General features: G+C 46.2%; 1 protein-coding gene across 1 annotated transcript in view; it reads left to right on the forward strand.

Moving 5' to 3' along the window:
• The first annotated feature begins 9,007 nt into the window (after positions 1 to 9,007).
• LOC119951064 overlaps positions 9,008 to 14,614 on the forward strand; it is a 41,265-nt gene continuing 35,658 nt past the window's right edge. The window contains exons 1-2 of the mRNA XM_038774101.1: positions 9,008 to 9,163; positions 13,667 to 13,758. Coding sequence (XP_038630029.1) covers positions 9,008 to 9,163; positions 13,667 to 13,758 — 248 coding nt within the window. The remainder of the gene's footprint in view (positions 9,164 to 13,666; positions 13,759 to 14,614) is intronic.

Below are 14,614 nucleotides of genomic sequence, written 5' to 3' on the forward strand. Positions count from 1 at the left end.
AGTCTCAAGCATGGCACTGCAGTACCTCTTAGACATAGCAGCACTGTTCTGGAGGGGCTAAAGAACTGTCGCCAGTGCAGACAGAAGTCCCGCCTCCGCTGCCAATTAACGCTGAATTGAGTATGGAACGACAATATATGTGACTGGGTCGAAGAGGACACGTTCCCTGCAGACTCTGAGGATGACGGGCACTGAACGCTCATTATCCTGAAATTCAGGCCATTCTGTTTTACCAAAACATCTTGCTCAGGTCTTCTTCAACTATTTGCTGTCCCTGCGCTTGGGGAAAACTCATTCATGTTGTGCTGCTTCAAGCGATCTTACACAGATCACAGTTATTCCTTGGAGAGTAGACAGTTCCGGAAGCATATACATAAGCCCAGCAGTGCTGTCTGCCCCTGGTCAATCACATCAGTCTGCGTATTGACGCAGTGAACAATATTCCCCCCCCCCCCCCCCCCCCCCCCCCCCCCCCCCCCCCCCCCCCCCACCCCACAGTATTTACCAAGCACCTTGTCGGTGAGCTACAGAACCACAATTTCTGACTATCAACGGTGAAATCGTGCAGATCAACTTCAAATCTGAAGAAGTTTCAAATAATCCGAATCTTGTTTTAGAGTTGGACATGAGCAGATTAAAAGTCAGTGACATTTGTAACATTTCCTATTCGACAAACATGTTTTTCTCTCCCCTCCTTTCCCAAGGATGTTGACCATTGCTGGTATGTGGTTGCCCAGGTGCCATTAACTCTCCTGACCCTCCCCCAAATAGCCTTTGTCCAAAAAAGAGGCAATCTGATGAGAGGAAGGGGGTGCTATGGCCATGACAACCAAGTCCTCCACTTTTGTCATTTAATGGAGTAGAGGAATGGGGCTGGTTAGTTTGATTGGGTGGATAGCTGGTGTGTGGTTCAGAATAACGTCAACAATATGGGTTTGATTCCTATTCAGGCTGAGGTGGACCTGGGACCTGCTTGTTTACCCTGTCCCAAACAGCAGAAGGTAATGGCAACCCAGCACTGACAAAAAGGAGCTCAGAATGAAGCATCAATAACAATGAAGAGAGGACATCCTTTCAGTCAGAGCACAGATAAATGCTGTAGAGAAATGGGAGCAGTTGCTGAATCTTCTGTCCAAAGACATTGATACAAGTTCATCCTTCCAGTTACTTTGATTGAGATGAGCTAATGCAATATAATCCAGACCAGTTGTGGCATTTAATTACAGTATTGAATGAGGAATGAAAAGCAACTGCTTGTGTATTTAATGTGAAACATCAAATAATGGAAGTGCCCGGCGGCTTGGACAGCATCCTCAATGGAGAGAGGAAGGTAGGGTTAATGATTCAGGCTGTTAATCTTGGACATTGGCCTTGGTGGGGGGGCAGCACAGATATACCAGAATTATAATACAAAATAGTTAAATTGTGTGCCCAAGTTGCATAAATTTATCTTGTATTCCCTTGACCGTAATGTTTGAGTGCTGAACTAATCAAACTCTTTTACATATTAAAGGGATTTAATAAATAAGATACAGAGAAACTGAGATGGGGAAAATACAAAACCACTGCCTTCATCTTAAGATTATTGCTGAAAAATAGACATTTTTGTTGAAGCTTTTTATCTTGCACTCATAAAGACAATTTGCAGGAATACCAAATGTAACTGGAACATCAATTTATACTGTATGAGAAGAGCGTGCTGGCTGGTTGGCAAGTAGACACTGTTTGGTAGAGGTGTTGCCTTGGAGAATGTGCCAGTTGATGGTGACAGTTATTAATCTTAAAATCAGATACTTCTATTCGTGACACTTGGATGGAGCTCGTATGTTAGGTGGCTCTTGTTAGAGTCTCTAATTCTTAGACTTTTATGCCCTTTCTCGGGGGTAGTTTTTGGATGAGTTGGTGTGGGAAGTCATGAGAAGGTTGGGGAATGTCGAAGACCCAGAATAAGTGTTCTGGAAATAAGGGGCCAGTGAGTCCTGCAGGCTGGCTGCGGTGTGGGTGGGCCGCTCCACTCACGGTGGAATCTCTGACCGAGGTGGAGTTTGAAAAGCTGTTTGCCGAGCATTTGAGATGCTTCAGAGGGAGATGACGGCTTCACTTAGAGTGGGTGGAGGAGGCGATTGCCCCAGTAAAGGTGGCAGTGATAAAGATCGAGGTGTAGGAGCAAGGAGAGCAGTTAAACTGGGTGGAGGAGGCTGTCACAGCACAATGACCAGTTCATCTCGATGGGTGAGGATCTGCGGAGGGTGGTGGAGGTCAACAAAGGGCTCAGAGCCATGGTGAAGCACGTGGAGAACAGGTCGAGAAGGCAAAATTTGAGGATGGTGCCCGAAAAGGTGGAGTGCCCGAGGGCAACAAAGTACTTTGCAAAGTTGTTTGCGGAGTTGATGGGAGTGGGGAAAGAACCCTCCCGTTAAAAGTTGGACAGCACCTCAGTTGCTCAGGCCGAAGCCGAAGTAAATGAGCCACGAAGGATGGTCATAGTCTGCTTCCACAGCTACCATGTGAAGGAGAAGGTTTTGGGATAGGCAAAGCAGAAACAAGATGTGAAGTGAGAAGGTGTTGGTATAAACATGTACCAAGATCTGCCGGTGGAGTTGGTGACAAGGCGGGTGCCCTTTGGTGGGTGAAGGCAGCAGATTGAGGTTCTGAGTGGTCTACCCAGTAAAGCTGAGAGTGGCTCAATTCGAGGAATTTTTATTTTGAGACGGTGGAGGCAGCGGAGGCGTTCATTAAGGCTGAAGGACTGGGACTGAGATAAAGAGTTGGGATTTGGACTTGGTTGGTGAGGATGGGATTGTCTTTCTGGGAGGTTTATATGTGTGTTCTTTATCCTTATGGGTGTGGTTCCTTTTTTGTTTCTTGGTTCGAGGGAGGTGGGATTTGTGCATGTGGGGCTAGGTTACTGAGCAGGGGGGTCTTTGGCAAGGTAGTGTGGTGGGGGGAGGGGCTGCAGTCGTTGAAGCCTGGATAATGGACCTGGGAGGTTTGAATGGTGGGGGGAGGAGATCGAGACTGGGTGAGGTGTTTTCAAGAGGAAGTTGATGGGGCATTCTGATGGGGAGGTGGTCGACAGTAACAAAAGGATGGGGTGAGTCTGGCCAGATTGGCAGGGCCTGGGAGGATAGATGGGGGGGGGGAAATGGTGACGTGAAATGTAAGGAGTTAGGGGACCGGTGAATAGAATGAGAATTTTTGCACATTGTGAAGAGTTCACAAGTCAGTGTGGTGATGCTGCTCGAGACCCATTTGAGGATGAAGGATCAGGTGAGGCGTAGGAAGAGATGAGTGAGCCAGGTGTTTCATTTGGAGTTTTATAGTAAGGGGTGGGGGGGGGTGAGATTTTGGTGGGCAAGCGGGTGAGATTACAGATGGAGAAGGTGGTGTGGATCAGGGGGAGCAAGTACCTAATGGTTACGGATACGTCGGAGGGGAGGCTGGTGGCGCTGGTAAGCGTATATGCCCCCAATTGGGATGATGCGGGATTTGTGAAGACTACCTTGGGATCTGGATACCCATGAGTTGATTGGTGGGGGGGTGGATTGGAACATGGGTGGACAGGTCCAAGCTGCGCTTGCTAACTCCGCTAGGGAGGGCATGTGCAAAGGCGATGGCCGGGCCCATGGAGGGGGAATGGCGAAAATGGCAATCGGGAGGATGCAGGCAAGGATGGCTTCGGAGCCAGATGGGTTCCTGGTCGAATTTTATAAAATATCGAAGATAGGCTGGCGCCGTTGATGGTGGAAATGTTCAAGGACACGATGGACGGGGTGTCTTGCCACAAACGATAGGGCAGGCCTTGATTTCGTTGTTGCTTTCAAAGGATAAGGATCCGGTGGAGTGTGTGTCATACAGGCCCATATCTCTGCTGAATGTGGATGCCAAGACATTGGTGAAGGTGCTGCCGTTAAGGTTGGAGGGGTGCCTTCCGAAGGTGATTGTGGAGGATCAGATGGGGGTTGTAAAGGAAAGTCAGTTGTCCTCGAATGTGAGGAGACTGTTGAATGTGGTTTCTCCGTCAGAGGGAAGGGAGACGGAGGTGGTGGTGGTGACTTTGGATGCGGAGAAGGCATTTGATCGGATGGAGTGGATTTATTTGATGAAGTAATTTGAGATTGAGCCAAAGTTTGTGGCGTGGTTGCAGCTAATATAAGGAGCCGTTGATGAGCATGCGTGCAAATAATATGAATTCAGGGTACTTTGCATTACGTCGGGGGACGAGGCAGGCATGCCACATGTCATCCCCCCCCTGCTCTGTTTGCATTTTCTCTACAGCCCTTGGTCATTGTGCGAAGGAGCTCGGGGTTGTGGAAGGGGATAATGAAGGGCGGTGGTGGAGCATAAGGTGTCCTTGTATGCAGATGATTTATGTTTTGGAGCCGAGCTCTTCGGTGGGGAGTGTAATGGGGTTGCTTCAGAGATTTGGAACTTTCCGGAGTAGAAATTGAATTTCGAGAAAAGTAAGTTGTTTTTTGTTATGGTCTCTATTTTGGGAGCGGGAGTGGGGGGTGGGGCTGCCATTTTGGTTGGCAGCTTCTCACTTTAGGTAATTGGGGGTGTAGTTAGGCTGGGATTGGGCAGGTCTCCGGAAGTTCAATGTCAGTAGCTTGGTGGGGAGGATGAAGGCTGACCTGCTGAGAGGGACAATCTCCCTCTGTCATTGGTGGGCTGGATGCGGGCAGTAATGATGAACGTTTTGCCGGGATTCTTGTTCCTGTTTTAGTGCCTGCTGGTCGTTTTGCCCAAGACATTTTTCAGGCGGGTGGACAGGCTGATCTTGTATATTTGGGTGGAGAAGGTGGCCAGGATTAAGAAGGTGATACTGCAGAGGTGATGGCAGGTAGGGGTCTAGGCCTCCCATATTTGATGTATTACTATTGGGCAGTGAATGCAGAGAAGGTTCAGGGAGTGAAAGGGTGGGGACTTGGAGGGTGAGTATGGAGGCGGGCTCATATAGAGGGTTGGGGTTTGGACGCTATTAACACCACTGCTCCCGATAGCCCCAGGGAAGTACTCGGTGAGTCCAGTGGTAGTGGCCATACTGAAGATCTGGAGGTAGTTTTGGAGGTAGGTGGCGTTAGGGGGGGAATGCCTATTAGGAGGAATCATGGGTTCAAGCCGGGGAGGATGGACGCAATGTTCCGGGTCTGGGAAGAGGGAGATTAAAGAAATTAAACATTGTTTCTGGGAGGGCGGTTTGCGAATTTGCAGGAGCTGAGCGAGGGGCTGACGCGGGGGAATGTTCAGGTGAGGGACTTTGCCAGGAAGGTTTTCCCGACCTTCCCTATCGCGCCTACCTTCTCGTTGCTGCAGGTGGTGCTGTCAGCAGGGGGGGTTGTCTCAGCGATTTACGGGAGGATTTTGGAGGAGGATAGGGTGTCCAAGGAGGGTGAAGTGGGAGGAAGAGTTAGGGGGGGGGTTGGGGATGCTGGAGGACGGATTGTGGTGTGTGTGCTGCGGAGGGTAACCGCCTCAACCTTGTGTGCGAGGCTGGGGCTGATGCAGCTGAAGGTGGTGTACAGAGCACACCGTACAAAGTCTACAATGAGCCAGCTGTTTGAGGCGATGATCGCACCACAATGTACATATGTTTTGGCTGAAAAGATTTTGGGAGGATGGTTTTCAGCACCATTATGAGGGTCCTGCATGTGGATGTGGAGCCGGGTCCCCCAGAAGCCATATTCAGGGTGTTGGTGCGGCCGGAGCTGCAGTCTAGTGTGGGGGCAGATGTTTTGACCTTCACCACGCTGATTGCTCGTAGGTGGGTCTTGTTGGCGTGGAGGTCAGCTTCTCCACCCTGTGCCTCGGCGAGGGGGGTGGAACCTGTTGCAGTTCTTGGCAAAAGTGAAATTTGCTCTGGGGAGGGAATGGTGAGCAGTGGGTTCAACAATAGTTGGGATTTGTTTATTTTGCATTTTGGTGAGTTGGTTACCGTAGACTGCTGAGGGAGGAACGGGGTGGGGGATGGGTGGTAGAGAGGGTGGGGTCTTAATGTGTTGGGGGGGGGGGGGTTTGGGTCTCTAAATTATGGATGAGTTGGAATTAGATAGAAGTTGGTAAAGGTAACAAAATGATACAAAGAGAAGGGTGAAAATGATGCGGAGGAACACGTGCCATAATTCAGTTGAAAAGGTTCAAGGACTGGGTGGCCTATTTCTGTTTCTACCTTCCCAGGTTCCTACAGAGCTAAGTAGGATTTCCTGTAAAGTTGTTAATAACTTTGTAAGAAGTTTGTAAGAGCTAACAAACAAAAGGAGCTAAATATGTCAAAGGATGAGCCAAATGGAAATTTTCCCGTTCCTTTTTGTAATTTCCTATCGATCTGATTGTTGAAAAAGGACACAGGAATCCGAGGAAATCATTATAAATATAAACTTACAAATAGCCACCTTTTCTTCACGGGATTGGACGATTAGCTGTTATACTCCACCCGGTTGATCCCACAAAAATCAATTCTCTAGATTCGAATGTTTATCAAAAAAACACCTCTATTTTGTTTTGTTTCATAGATCCATAGAACTCTTACAGTGCAGGAGACCATTCAGCCCATCGAGTCTGCACTGACCTTCTGAAAGAGCACCCTACCTAGGTCCACTCCCCCGCTCTATGCACACCACCCCACCTAACGTGCACATCTTTGGACACTAAGGGGCAATTTAGCATGGCCAATCCACCTCACCACCTTGTCTACTTTGTATAAGTGAAACAGTTCATATTGATTCCACTTGTATCTCATTGTTGCTGTTTTTTAATTTATAGAGCTGGGACTTGCAATTAAACATGTATGTATCTATACACGTAATACGATATGTGGACCAAGAGAAGGATATTACTGCATAGACAAATACTGTCGGATGGGCAGAAAACAGAAAACATGTCCCTAGGTGCAGGAGTTACAGAAAAAGGTATGGTTTAGATTTCCTTACATTAGAGTAGTCCTGTTTGTGTGTATTTGTCTTTACTTTACTTTAATAAATTGTCTTTAAGTGTCCCATGACAACTGGGCTGCTTATTCTCACTGGAGTTTCACTCGTCTCCTCACCCCATTCCAAAAACAAGTTGGGATACCCTCGCAGATAACATCAACGTGCTTCTTGACACACAGGATAAAGCCTTGGGGGGGGGGGGGTGTAGTACAAGTCTGCTAAGTAAAGGGTTTACGTTGGACTGGGTGCAGTACCCTCCGCATTGTGATGTAAGAGAGCACACAACCACACACAGGTCAGTGTAATGAACAGAGCACTTCGTAGAAGCCAGCATGGAGATAGCTCTTTGCTTAAACACTTTACGTAAGTATATAGTTGTCAGTAGTTTTTAAATATTCACTTAAGACTGAATACCATACAAAAACCAACTCAACTACACCCAACATCTTAAACAAAGCTTCCTCTTATATCGAAATTCCTCTATAAGCAGTGAAGTGTTTCCCAAACCCTTGATTTTGGTGTGACCCAATTTTCTACTAATAACCTCACAGCAAACCACGAATCATAGAAAAGCTACAGAACAGAAGGAGGCCATTCAGCCCATCTTGTCTGTACCAGCCCGAGGACACCCAGGTGACTTTTCTAATCCAACCTTGCTGCATCTGGCCCATAGACCTGTAGCTTACAGCACTTAAGGTGCAGACCCAGGTACCTTTTTAAAAAAGTGTTTAGGGTCTCTGCTTCCACCACCAACTCGGGCAGCGAATTCCAGACACCCACTAACCTCTGCGTAAAAAGGTTTTTACTCGTTTCTCCTCTACACCTTCAGCCACTTGTCTTGAATCTATATCCCCTGGATCTGGAATTCTCTGCCTAGGGAAACAATTCTATCCTGCCCATGCTATCTCGTCCCTCATAATTTTGTACACCTCATTCAAGTCACCCCTCAGTCTTCTTTGTTCCAAGAGAAATAACCCCAACCTATCCAATTTCTCCCCGTAGCTACACTTTTCTGGCATGGGAACATTCTTGTAAACGTCCTCTGCACTCTCTCCAGAGCAATAACGTCCTTCCTGTAATGTGGTGACCAGAACTGCACACAATACTCCAGTTATGGCATCACCAGTGTTTTATACAATTCCAACATTATATCCTTACTTTTATATTCTATTCCTCTGCCAATGAAGAAGAGCATTCATATGCCTTCTCTACTTGAAATGCTGCCCTTAGGGACCTGTGTACTTGTAAGCCAAGATCTCTCACTTCATCTACCCCTCTTAATATATTCCCATTTATTGTGTATTCCCTATAATTGTTTGATCTCTCAGTTCTGTGTTAAAAATGCATCTGCCTCTTAACTGCCCACTCCACCAACCCAGAAATATCTTTTTGGAGATTATAACTATCCTCTACGCTACTCACCCAATCTCTGTGTTGTCTGCAAATTTCCCAATCATACCCCCACATTCACATCCAGGTTATTAATCTATAACACAAACAGTAAGGGTCCCAACACCTGAGCCCTGTGGAACACAACTTGAAATGAAATGAAAACGAAATGAAAACCTCTTATGTCACAAGTAGGCTTCAAATGAAGTTACTGTGACAAGCCCCTAGTCGCCACATTCCGGCGCCTGTTCGGGGAGGCTGTTACGGGAATAAACTTCTGTTCGCAAGGGCATCCATCGACCATTACCCTTTGTTTCCTGCTACTAAACCAACTTTTTATCCCGTTTTCCACATTATCCTGCATCCCATGTGCTTTTACCTTTTTGACCAATCCGCTATGTGTGGCCTTGTCAAATGCCTTGCTAAAATCTATGTACACCACACATGCACTACCTTCATCAGCCATTCTTGTCACTTCCTCAAAGAATTCAACCAAATTTGTGCAGCAACACCTTCCTTTAACAAATCCATTTTGACTATCCCTGACTGATCCATGCATTTCTATGTGACAGTTAATCCTATCTCTCAGGATTGATTCTACTAATTTGCCCGCCACCGACGTAAGACTAACTGGTCTAGAAACAGTTTCTGCCCGGGTTTTGGGGGGGGTGGCGGGAGTTGTAAACAACATGGCCAAAAACAACCTTTTCACTGCCTTAACTTTAAATGTCACAATAGTGGATGATTACAATGAGAAAATGCAATTCATCGCTGACGCTGCTCTTGGGCCAAGGCACTCCATTACTGTTGGTACCAATAAGTCACCAATTCCATACACTGTGCAGGTTTGTAACTTGTCCTCGAGACTATTGAATAAAACCATTTATTACTTTTGTGAGAGGCTCCTGCACAAATCAGTTCCTTTGCTGGTTGGGTCAAAAAACCTCGGACTTAACAGCACCAAGTGTATCAAACCACAGGGACCGCAGCAATTTAAGACGGCAGCTCACCCCACCACCTTCTTGAGGGCTGTTGGAGGATGGGCCATAAATGCTGGCCGCCAGTAATGCCCACATTTTAGTGAATATGCATGTATATAGGAGCAACAAGCAAATTAGGAACCTGCATTAGGCCGAAAGGAACTTGTACCCTTGAAAAAATGAAGAAAAAAAAACGGCAGCACGGTAGCATGGTGGTTAGCATAAATGCTTCACAGCTCCAAGGTCCCAGGTTCGATTCCCGGCTGGGTCATTGTCTGTGCGGAGTCTGCATGTCCTCCCCGTGTGTGCGTGGGTTTCCTCCGGGTGCTCCGGTTTCCTCCCACAGTTCAAAGATGTGGGGTTAGGTGGATTGGCCATGCTAAATTGCCCGTAGTGTCCTAAAAAAAGTAGGGTTGGGGGGGGGGTTGTTGGGTTACGGGTATAGGGTGGATAGTGGGTTTGAGTAGGGTGATCATTGCTCGGCACAACATCGAGGGCCGAAGGGCCGTTCTGTGCTGTACTGTTCTATGTTCTAATTGTTTGTCCGTCCCTTTTAAATAATGGAGCTAGGTTTAGATTTCTCCTGTCCTTCGGTACCTCCCTTGTATCTGGTGAGGATTGGAAAATCATCCTCAGCATCTGCTATCTCTTCCCTGACCTCCTTCAGTAGCCTCGGAAACAATCCATCTGGCCCTGGCAACTTATCAACTTTAAGTATTCTAACACTTTGAGTACTTCCTTTCTCTTTTTGATTATCAAGTCCAGTATCTCACAGTGATCCTCCTGGATAATGATGTATACATCATCCATTTCCTTTGTAAAAATGGAGTCAAAATATTCATTTAAGCCCCTTCTCACAACCCCTGCATCTACATATAAATTCCCTTTTCATCTGATAGGTCCCAACTTTTCCTTAACTAACCCTTTACCATTACTATATCGGTAAAATATCTTTGGGTTTTCGTTAACTTTACTTGCTAATCGTTTTTCATGCACTCTTTTTAATTTCTTTATTTCAAATTTTACTTAATTCCTGCACTTCCTACACTGTAAGGATCTGTCTTTATAAACCTGGTTTCCCTTGTGTATTCCCTCTATCTTTTTGTTATTTTTTGCTATTCTACCTTTTGGTGCCTGGATGGTTGCTGAGATTTATGCCTTTCAGTCGGGCTATGCTTTTAATTTTTAAACAATTACTGAAACTGCCTCCCCACCCCCACAAGCAGATGTGCTATTTGGTTTGGCCTCTGGAGACACCTTTTATCAGTGCTATTTGGTCCAACCCAGTGGACGATGTTCCAGAATGTTCTGCTGAACGGAGATAGGTTCCATTTTGTAGAGGGAAGCACACTTCTTTTTCTCTCTCTCTCTCAATTCCATGATTTAGATAGCATTCTACAACCTGCAGGTTCTGGGTGAAGAAAACATTAGGAGATTGCTGGCGACAAAGACCACTACGTCAGCAGCAAAGAACCATCTCATATTTATTTTCTTTAGTACCCAATTTTTTTTTCCAATTAAGGGGCAATTTAGCGTGTCCAAAACATCCTACCCTGCACATCTTCGGGTTGTGGGGGTGAAACCCATGCGCAGACGGGGAGAATGTGCAAACTCCATATGGACAGTGACCAAGGGCCGAGATTTGAACCCAGGTCCTCAATGCCATAGTCCCAATGCTAACCACTGCGCCACCGTGCTGCCCCATCTCCTATTTATTGATCCCTGTTATTTTTAACCTCTCCCCCTCGATTCCACCGAGTGTTTGTCTTGTATATGTCTGAGTGGGATGGGGTTTTGGAATTCTGCAGACTGGTAGACCCTTGTTCTGTTATTTCTTCATATCTTTGGGTTACTGTCTGTGCTGAGGCTGCAAGTTCTCCCCGTGTCTGCGTGGGTTTCCTCCGGGTGCTCCAGTTTCCTCCTCCCACAGTCCAAAGAAGTGCGGGTTAGGTGGATTGGCCATGCTAAATTGCCCATAGTGTCCAAAAAGGTTAAGTAGGGGTTGGGGTTAGAGTAGGGTGCTCTTTGTAAGGGTCTGTGCAGACTCGATGGGTGGAATGGCCTCCTGCACTGTAAATTGTATGATTCTATGATGATTTTCCTCTTATCAATAAACAGTTAATGTTTTTGCATATAAATATGGTGTCTACATCTCATTGGAGCAGTCTAGGGCCAAAATTTCAACAGGTTTATAAGAATTATTTTGTTAGCCCAGGTCAAAGGGGGCTGGAATTGACATTCCTTGGGTGTCATAACCGCCGAGGCTGTCAGCAGTGCTTAGTTCCTTGTGCCTATCATTAACTTTCTTTTTCTGTTTGATCTTCCCCTGTATTCCTCTGGACAACACCAGCGGGTCTAGATTTGGCAGTACCACTCTTATCTTTGGAGGGGACATGTCCACTTTTGTACAGTTAGGATCTCACATTTTAGTGCTTACTACTGGTTTTCCACTGATGTATCAAGAACACCAGACTGTGCTTGAGGTGCTGTTACCTACAGGGCTACAGAGGTGGAATTAGACAGAATAGTTATTTCTTGGAACATAAGAACTATGAGCAAGAGTAGGCAATTTAGCCTCTGGAGCATGCTTCACTGTTCAATACGATCATGGATGATCTCATCATGGCCTCAACTCCACCGTTCTGCCCATTCTCTAACCCTTCAACCCATTACTGATTAAAAATCTGTCCAACTGCCTTAAATTTACTCATTGTCTCAGCATTCACTGCGCTCTGGGGTAGTAAATTCCACAGGTTCACATCCTTTTGGGAGAAGTTGTTTCTCCTCCTCTGTTTTAAATTTGCTACTCCTTAACCTGAGACTGACTTCTTGTTCTAGAATGCACAAGAGGAAGCAACTCCGTTATGGTGACCGACAGTGACTGTTCATCAACGACGTTTGTTCTTGATGGGATGAACTCCCAAGGGATAGTTTATTTGCACACACTCAAAATGCAAAATGAGGGCATGCACCCCACCCACACACACCTTGCTCTTTCCATTCATAAAGAGAAAGGGTTTTATAATGTACCTACGGAGAGAAAAATAAATTGGATTCACGTGGGTTCCAGAGTTCAGAATCAGAGCCCACTGAGTAATTCCTTCATGCACGTTGGTGTCTGGTGATGTTGATGCACACAAGGACAAAGGCAAACTGTGATGAATCACTCTAGTCAGCAATGGTACAGCATTTCTAGCAGAGGCAGTGTTGATGGGGGTAGTTGTGCAACCTGGGCCAGAGCTCCTTTCCTGTGACGTTGCTAGTTCTATGCTGAATGTAAACTGAGATGTTGCAGTTCAGCAAGGCAATATTACTGGTTCCACAAGCCAGAGGCCCATATCACATGACTTCCACCTCTCCACATTGTCTTTAACAAAGGACGTGCATCCCTCATCTGAGCTGAGATTGTTAAATGACTCAACCAGTAGGAATTGAAAGGAAGGGGGCAGCACGGTGGCGCAGTAGATTAGCCCTGCTGCCTCATGGTGCCGAGGTCCCAGGTACGATCCTGGCTCTGGGTCATGTCTGTGTGGGGTTTGCACATTCTCACCGTGTTTGTGTGGGTTTCACCCCACAGCCCAAAGATATGCAGAGTAGGTGGATTGGCCACACTCGATTGCCCCTTAATTGGAAAAAATTAATTGGGTACTCTAAAAAAAAAATTTTATGAATTGAAAGGAAGATTGAGTAAACTGGAGGGCATGAAACAACAACAGGAAATGTAGTCCAGATTTTAAGGTCCCAAGATGCAGACACCCGTCAGTGGATCCCCTGATTATGGAACCACTGGGCCCCTCTCAGGCTGCAGGGACCAGTACGGAGTAAATTTGAACAAATTACCCACAAGTTGCAGATTTGTGCATGCCGAGGAACGAAGGAGGTTGAGGGGCGACCTGGTAGAGGTCTACAAATTATGAGGGGCATAGACAGAGTGGATAGTCAGAGACTTTTCCCAGGGTAGAGGGTGTCAATTACTAGGGGCACAGGTTTAAGGTGCGAGGGTCAAGGTTTAGAGGAGATGTACGAGGCAAGTTTTTTACACAGAGGGTAGTGGGTGCCTGGAACTCGCTGCCGGAGGAGGTGGTGGAAGCAGGGACGATAGCGACGTTTAAGGGGCATCTTGACAAATACATGTTTAGGATGGGAATAGAGGGAATTAAGTAGATTTTAGTTTAGACGGACAGCATGGTCGGCGCAGGCTTGGAGGCCCAAAGGGTCTGTTCCTGTGCTGTACTTTTCCTTGCTCTTTGTCGTTCTTTTGTATTAAAGCTGATAATCACAGTCACAGGGCTTGTATTTCAAACTGCACCAAACAAGGCAACCTCAGATCCATTGATCTGAGATTAACATTGAATATTTATTTTTCAGGTACACATTTCAAAGACACTGTTTGTGAGGTGTGCCCTGAAGGAACATATTCCAACATTGATTCATCAACTGAAGCATGTGAAATGGACTGAGTAAGTGCCTCAGAAATAACCAAGAATGTTTAACTTGCAACATCAGTGTGAGGTTGGCTGGAATTTGCAAACATAACAGTAAGGAATTTAAGCTGGGAATGTGTGGGTGAACGGTTTTCACTTTGTGCAGGTTGGAGCAGGTGTTGGGTTGTTAAAGAAGCAAAAACTGCATCAAGTTGGGAATGCAACAGGAATCCAACAACTTCTGCATTTAACCAGAGCTATTTCAGAGGAACAGGCAATACCCCTTCGGGACAGTGTTTTAATAACATTAAAACCCCAATTGGCTGAAGATTTATTTGCCAATACTTGGGTTGTCAGGGCTGTGTGAAGCTTGACAGGATGAGCAAGATGAAAGCACAGCAGGATAAAAGGGGCTGTGCGAACCCAGGCTGGGAAGCATTTAAATCTTGAACCAAGACAGGTGTTTCTTTGCCTCAGTAAAAGGTTTTTACTGACAGGCATTGTTCAGTGTGTTTTCACAACTTTACAGCCAATTTCCAGCATTTCTGCTCCCTTGGACTTTTCTCATTTTTATCAGCAATTCCCAGCTGTCAGCCTTCACAACAAAATGGGAGCAGCTTGTACTGTTCTACCCTGGACCTGCTGATGAGTAACAAAAGGAGCAGCAAAGGGATCAGGATCAATAGCAGCTTGGGGGGAGGCAGTGCTCAGTGGCATTGTTTCTGGGCTAGTAATCCAGAGACCTAATAGTCATGCTCTGGAGACCCGAGTTCACATCCCACCTTGGTAGTTGGTGCAATATCTGGAATTAAAAGTTTAAGGTGATCATGAAACATTGTTGTAAACAAACCATCTGGTTTACAAATGTCCTTTTGGGAAGGAAATCTATTGT

This window comes from Scyliorhinus canicula, chromosome 16, assembly GCF_902713615.1.
Source record: "Scyliorhinus canicula chromosome 16, sScyCan1.1, whole genome shotgun sequence".
NCBI classification, from domain to species: domain Eukaryota; kingdom Metazoa; phylum Chordata; class Chondrichthyes; order Carcharhiniformes; family Scyliorhinidae; genus Scyliorhinus; species Scyliorhinus canicula.